This window comes from Tursiops truncatus, chromosome 2 (genome assembly GCF_011762595.2).
Source record: "Tursiops truncatus isolate mTurTru1 chromosome 2, mTurTru1.mat.Y, whole genome shotgun sequence".
NCBI classification, from domain to species: domain Eukaryota; kingdom Metazoa; phylum Chordata; class Mammalia; order Artiodactyla; family Delphinidae; genus Tursiops; species Tursiops truncatus.
In genome coordinates this window covers 73,403,314-73,409,026 of record NC_047035.1, presented here as the reverse complement: position 1 = coordinate 73,409,026, position 5,713 = coordinate 73,403,314, and the positions used below count along the sequence as shown (strand labels likewise).

Below are 5,713 nucleotides of genomic sequence, written 5' to 3'. Positions count from 1 at the left end.
AACCATTATCAAGGTTACCAGACCTCACTTCTGTGATGTTGCTATAGTTATGACAAATCGCCAGTGGCTAGCTTCTCCTGACTCTGACGCTCTGCCCCAGGGCACAGGCACCAGGCCTCTGGGGGACCGGAAGTCTGCCTGAGCTATGGGGTCAGGAGAGAAGTTCCCGGTGGGGTTTCTGTCCATTAGCTTGCCATGGTTTTGTGACTTTCCAGACAAGTCAGTAGGGCTTCCAAGGCACAGGGGTGGAAAGTGGAGAAAGAAAGTGGGAGGAGTTGTGCTCTTTTCCTCTAGTTTTTGGTGTGCAAAATGGTTTCTTGCCAAAGCTCTGCTGCTGCGGTTTACTTATCAGGGGAGGATGCTGAGCTGTGAGAGGTGGTGGAAGTGGCTTCTGGGATGGTCATGAAGGGAATTGTCCTCTGGAGGTGAGCACGGTGAGGTCTGTAGAAATGTTTCTGGCAGGGCCGCTGGAGGCAGAGAGCTGCCTTGGAAGTGCTGACTGGCAGGGAGAGGCTTAGAGGAGAGTGGGTCTGCCCTGGGAGTTTCCTGGGGACTGAGTCCTGACCTGGGCGCTGCTCTGGGGCTCTAAGTAAATGTCACAGAGAGGAAGGGCTGGACGAGGGTTCTTCCACAGCTCTCTCCTCCCCCCTCCATCGTCAAGTATTCTTTCCACCTGCCAATGCAAACATTTAACAATGAGACTGTTTTCCCCCAGAACATACAAGCAAGAGAGAATTCCTATGGCTAGGTGGGAGCAAATATAGGAAAAATGACTGAGTAATTTCAAAGATGTATTATTGATTAAAATTTTGTTGATAAATGACTTACACTGAATGTTAGGCAAATGAGTTTCTGGCAAGAAATAGCTATAGAAGAATGATCAAATTTACCAAAGCATTTCTGCATATCAGTTGCTTTGACATGTGTTCAGTGATTATTCAAGATTATGGAAACTACAAAAATTCAGGTGGGAAATGTCACACTGCGAGGAGTAATTGCCATTTTGATGAACAGAGAAGAACTTCCCAGCTGATTCTTTACAGTTACCTTGACGTGTTAAAAGCACGGTTTTAAGCTATGTGACTTCAGAAATCTATTATTTGAATATAATATTGATGTATCAGTCATAAGCTAATCTTTAGTATAAAGTCAAGTTATTTTAGGCAACATACTGTACTGTATAATTTTAGAGTAACGAAACCAGAAGGAGACCCTCATCACATTGAAAATGAGAATATTGGTCTATAGTACAGTCAGGGCTGGTATGGGTAAAGGTTTCAGAAACTCTGGCTGTCCATAGACACTCGGGTTGCTCCCATCTCTTGGGCATTGTGAATAGCACAGCTTTGATATGGGTGTTTTGTTAGATATTTTTAAGAAAGTAAATTATTTTTTTTCGTCTAGTACTTGTATGGATTGATTTTTTTACATTTAGATCTGTGATCCCATCTGAGTGTTATTTCGGATTATGATGAGAAGTATGGACCCAACTTTATCTTTTTTCCCCAATGATTCTCTATTTTGTTTCAATGTCGTCTATTAAAAGTTAATTGTTTCTCAGTGATTTGAGAATTGTTAACCATATGTTCAATTGGGCCTTGTATAGAATTTCAATCATCCCTTTGATCTGCCTGTCCTACCCATGCCAGTGGCACACAGTTTTGGGGTACACTTTAATACCTAAAGGAGAGTCTCTGGTAGGGTGGAGAATAAGGAGCCTTACTCTGGGAAGAGATAGGTCCTTCCATCACTCCCCAGAGCGGGTGGAGGGGAGATGGAGGAATGCATGGCTTGGAGGAGAGAAGAAGCTCACCCTGACTCCCAGGATGGGGGCGACGGGGATTCACTTGTCCTGGGGAAGAGACCCCATTTTCCTGGAGGAGCTCACACTCAGTCCTGGCACACATTTGCTGTGTATTGAATCATGTTTAATGAACAAATGAGGAATCGGTTATTTCCACTCTAGATGTGGATGTTTATTAAGGCTCTGGGAACCGCCCTGGATCTGGGCTCTGCCCCAGAGAAGGGGAGTCAGTGACAGGGGGTGTCACTCCAGCCCCCACTCTTTGAAGCGTCTCATCGTTCTCCGTATCCAGGGCAGGAAGCTGGAAATCCTGGTGAAGACTGCTGGAGGAGTCCCAAACCTGTTTCCGTAGGAGACGATGCCCTGGGCCACGTTGTTACACAGAAGGGGGCCACCGGAGTCCCCCTGTGGGCAAGCAGAGGAAGGGACACTAAGCCGGGCCTCCATTCTCCAGGCCTCCCCGCTCCTGAGGCCCTAGGGCCCACCCTCAGAGAAGACAGGCGTGGGTGGGCTCCTTCCACTGCTGGCTGTGTGTGAGATGGGAGGGTGAGGGGCAGCAGAAGTCGAGCTTCTGGATTTTTCCATCACTGGGCTTCAGCCCTGGCTATGGTTATTCTCCAGAACAACCCAGGTCAAGGTACCTTCACCGGCCCCAGGAAAACGCTGCACATGTACGCCCTGTGTCTGGTGCACCTGCTATTCCCCCAGAGACCAGATTGACGGGGAAAAGTCCCCCAACTCACTCTGCTCTGGGCCCCAGACTGAGGCCATGGGGATGTAGTCTGTCCCCATTGCCCAGTCTGCCCACGTCCCTTTGTCTCGGACAGTGTCGGCAGTTGCCCGTGGTCTTACCAGGAAGGCGGATTTCCTCTCTCTTGGGTCGCCCACACAAATCTGTGTTCGGCCAGTGTAGAACATGAAGCGTCTACTGCACTCCCCATTCCTCTGCACTGTCAGCTGCACGTCTTGGAGCGTGTCTGTTCTCCTGTTCAGGCCGAGAAGGCCCCAGCCGGCCACGGTGCACAGGGTCCCAGGACTCAGCCTGTCCTGGGTCTGCGGCAGAGCCACCGGCCTCACAGCTCGATTACGTCTGACTCTGCTTCTCAGCTGGCAGGAAGCGTGCAGGCACTCAGGGACTGTCTATGCCATGCTCACCCCATGCCTACCACCACCCTGGGAGTCTGCTCGGCTTCCCCCTCCCTGGTCCCCCAAGCTGGGAGGGAGCCGCCCGGGTGAAGTACCAGAGGGTCGGTACCTGCAGTAACATGATGTCATTCTGGTTCTGCTGATTGTACCCGGGGTGGGGGATGGCTCTGAGCACCGGTATGCGCTGCTGAGTCCTTTCCAACCTCCTGATGTTGTGGGCCCCCAGGATGACACTTATTTGTCTGCAAAGGAAAGGGAGCCTAGAAGTAGGTCTGAGCTGCAGGAACTGCACTCCCCGATGCAGGTCACGTGACAGCCCAGGGTGGCGAGACATCAGCCAAGGGAGGTGGGGACAGGAGGGCTCTGGCACTGGGCTCTATGCCCTTGGTCTCCACAGCCCTGATCTGGGGGTGGTGGGAAACCCAGCGACCTTATATTTGGCCTCCCCTACAATAAAAAAGGAGCTTGAATTCATATTTTGAGCCCCAATGTGTGCCTTCCATCTCCCCATCTTGCTCTTTTTGATCAGGTCCTCCTTTCTCCCCATTTACAATGGCCTGCTCCCTGCTCCCCAAGCCCTAGCTGCTCTTTTTTCACCCCTTTATTGCTAGAACCCTGCTCTCAATGGCTCCTCTCATGAAATCTTCTGGACCTGCTCTGCTGGTGCCCAGAAGCCCCTTAGTGACTCACCTTCCCAAGCAGTGAGCTGCTGTCATCACAAAGTCTTCTCGCACCAGAAATCCCCCACAAGTGGTCAGACCCACTGGTGTCTGGATCTGAACATATGCCATGTAAGGGTGGGAATGGGGCCTGGCCTCTTGGCCTCCGATGATCTGCCCTGGAAGGAAGGATTAGGCACTTATCTCTGCACTGACAGGTGTGTGGGCTTCGGCTTGGTGGCTCCAGAAATGTTAGAAGATGGCGAGGCAGGAGAGGTGCTACACGGGCCGGAGAAGCTGGTGGTTCATGAGAACTGGGTCTGCAGGGCACCAGCCTTGGGGGAGGCTCCAGGAGTCTGCAGGAAACGCCGCTGGCTCCCCATCCCAGCCTCAGCTCCCTCCCACCTCCCCAGAAGGCAAGGCCAGCTGCAGCCTCCCATAATGAGGAAGGTTCCTCTGCTGTGGGGATGGCAGATCCGGAGCCCTCTGAGCAGCCTCTCCCTGCAGTCCCGTGGTACTTTCTTCCTCAGGGGGTCTCCAGATCCCTGTGAGTCCAGCTCACGGCCAGCTCATGAATTTAAGGCTCTAAGGATGAGCCGGCGGGCCTGCTATTGCTGTATCTTTATCTCCTAGGCTCTGCCACAGGAGCTGCAGAATGAGTTCAGAGAGCGTGTTTATATAGCAAGTAGTACGTGCCAGGACGACTCCAAGCATTTTATGTACACTAAGTCATTTAACTCTCATGTCAGCTCTCTGAGGTAGGCCTGACATAATTCCTGTTTTATAGATGATGGAGCTGAGGAACTCTGAACTCAAACAAGCTGCCCAATGATACAGGGTTAGGAAGTGCCTGAGTGGTCTGGCTCCAGAGTCTATGGGATGGGGTTGGCCTCTGAGGATGGGGACGGTCACTCACCTGCCCTAGCCCTGGGAGGCAGGAGAAGGACCACCAGGAGCAGGAGTGGCTGCATCGTCCTGGGAAGTCTGCCCAGTCAGTTGCTTCTGGTCTTCCTCCTGCCAGACTTTGAGCCCCTGAAAGAGGAAGGAAGGGTGAGGGTGGGGGCTTGAGAATTCGCATTCCCATTCTCCTGCTGCTGTGCTAGGTTTCATCACCCAAGGCTGCCCAAGAGGCTTGCCCACTAACTGCCAGTGATGTGGGGGAAGACAGTAACCCAAGGCTTCAGCGCAATATCCCGCACAGCTGCTGAGTCATTGCTGGCCGCGGAAATGGGAACCCAAGGCAACAGGGATGGGGACCGGGTCACTGTATCCCAGAACCTCAAACCCACCGAATTCAATAATCCCTACAAGCATCAAAGCTGGGAGCTCTCTATTTCCTCCTTCCTCTCCCTCATTGACTGGAGCCTGCATGTCTTCACCCTTTGGCCTTAGCCCCCTGTTGAGACCCTTGCTGCTCCCACTTCTTTCTAGAAGTTGTCATGCAGATTGAGTAGCTCTCTCCCCTGAGTGTGTGGAGGGCACCGCCAGAGAAAGGAAAGGGAAGAATGAGGCTCTGCCACTGACCATTATGCTGTCAGGTCACTTGAGCCCCAGCAAACTCTCAGTGAAATCCTGACACTGTGGACGACTTCTGTTCTCCTGCTTCCTACTCAAGGCAAAGGCCTTTATGTCCCAGAAGGTTCTCTGCATACAGAAAAGGCCTAGTGACTTGATTTTATTGCAAGCCATCAGACCCTGGTGGAAAAACATCTCAAATCCTATTCATCCATGGTATAAGAGTCCCATCAACTTAATCCCATCTCTGCCCCGGGGGTGATAGCTCCTAAGAAGGAGGTACGTCACTGCTGTGCTCCCTGTAACACATGAAGAAGTGGACCCAGGCATTCATCATTGAGAGAAAGGCACGGCAGAGTCCTGCAGCGTAACACAGGGGGCTGTGAGACACTCATAAAAATACTTAGAAGACTGTGTTGGCACAGAAAAACATTATAGTATGGTAAAATTTTTGCAAAAGTATCAGAATTGAAAACTAATACAATTCTCAGTCTTTTATGGATTGTGATAACCCACTTGAAAATCTTATGAAAGTTAAGGATCTCCTCCCTATATATAAATATACATCAATTATCACCAATTTTAAAGC

General features: G+C 51.0%; 1 protein-coding gene across 2 annotated transcripts; it reads right to left on the bottom strand.

Annotated features, from left to right (window-relative positions):
• Nucleotides 1-1,888: 1,888 nt before the first annotated feature.
• On the bottom strand, nucleotides 1,889-5,454 carry LOC117311057 (cathepsin G-like). Of its 2 annotated transcripts, XM_073800598.1 has the most exons (6): nucleotides 5,134-5,454; nucleotides 4,526-4,641; nucleotides 3,641-3,788; nucleotides 3,060-3,192; nucleotides 2,657-2,911; nucleotides 1,889-2,209 (listed from the first exon to the last, which is right to left on the bottom strand). In XM_073800598.1, exons 2-6 carry the CDS (start codon nucleotides 4,578-4,580, stop codon nucleotides 2,048-2,050), a joined length of 753 nt encoding a protein of 250 aa, XP_073656699.1. In that variant the 5' UTR covers nucleotides 4,581-4,641; nucleotides 5,134-5,454; the 3' UTR covers nucleotides 1,889-2,047. The 2 variants fall into 2 exon arrangements, with proteins under 2 accessions (XP_073656699.1, XP_033707124.1); XM_033851233.2 differs by lacking the exon at nucleotides 5,134-5,454 and having other exon boundaries at nucleotides 4,526-5,064.
• Nucleotides 5,455-5,713: the final 259 nt, after the last annotated feature.

Bases quoted from the DNA above. Each gene is read 5' to 3' on its own strand.
- LOC117311057 (XM_073800598.1), bottom strand. From the start codon at position 4,580: ATGCAGCCACTCCTGCTCCTGGTGGTCCTTCTCCTGCCTCCCAGGGCT. The intron at 3,193-3,640 runs GTGAGTCACTAA...TTTCCTTTGCAG, and splicing joins GCAGCTCACTGCTTGGGAAG to ACAAATAAGTGTCATCCTGG. The intron at 2,912-3,059 runs GTACCGACCCTC...GCTTCCTGCCAG, and splicing joins ATGACATCATGTTACTGCAG to CTGAGAAGCAGAGTCAGACG.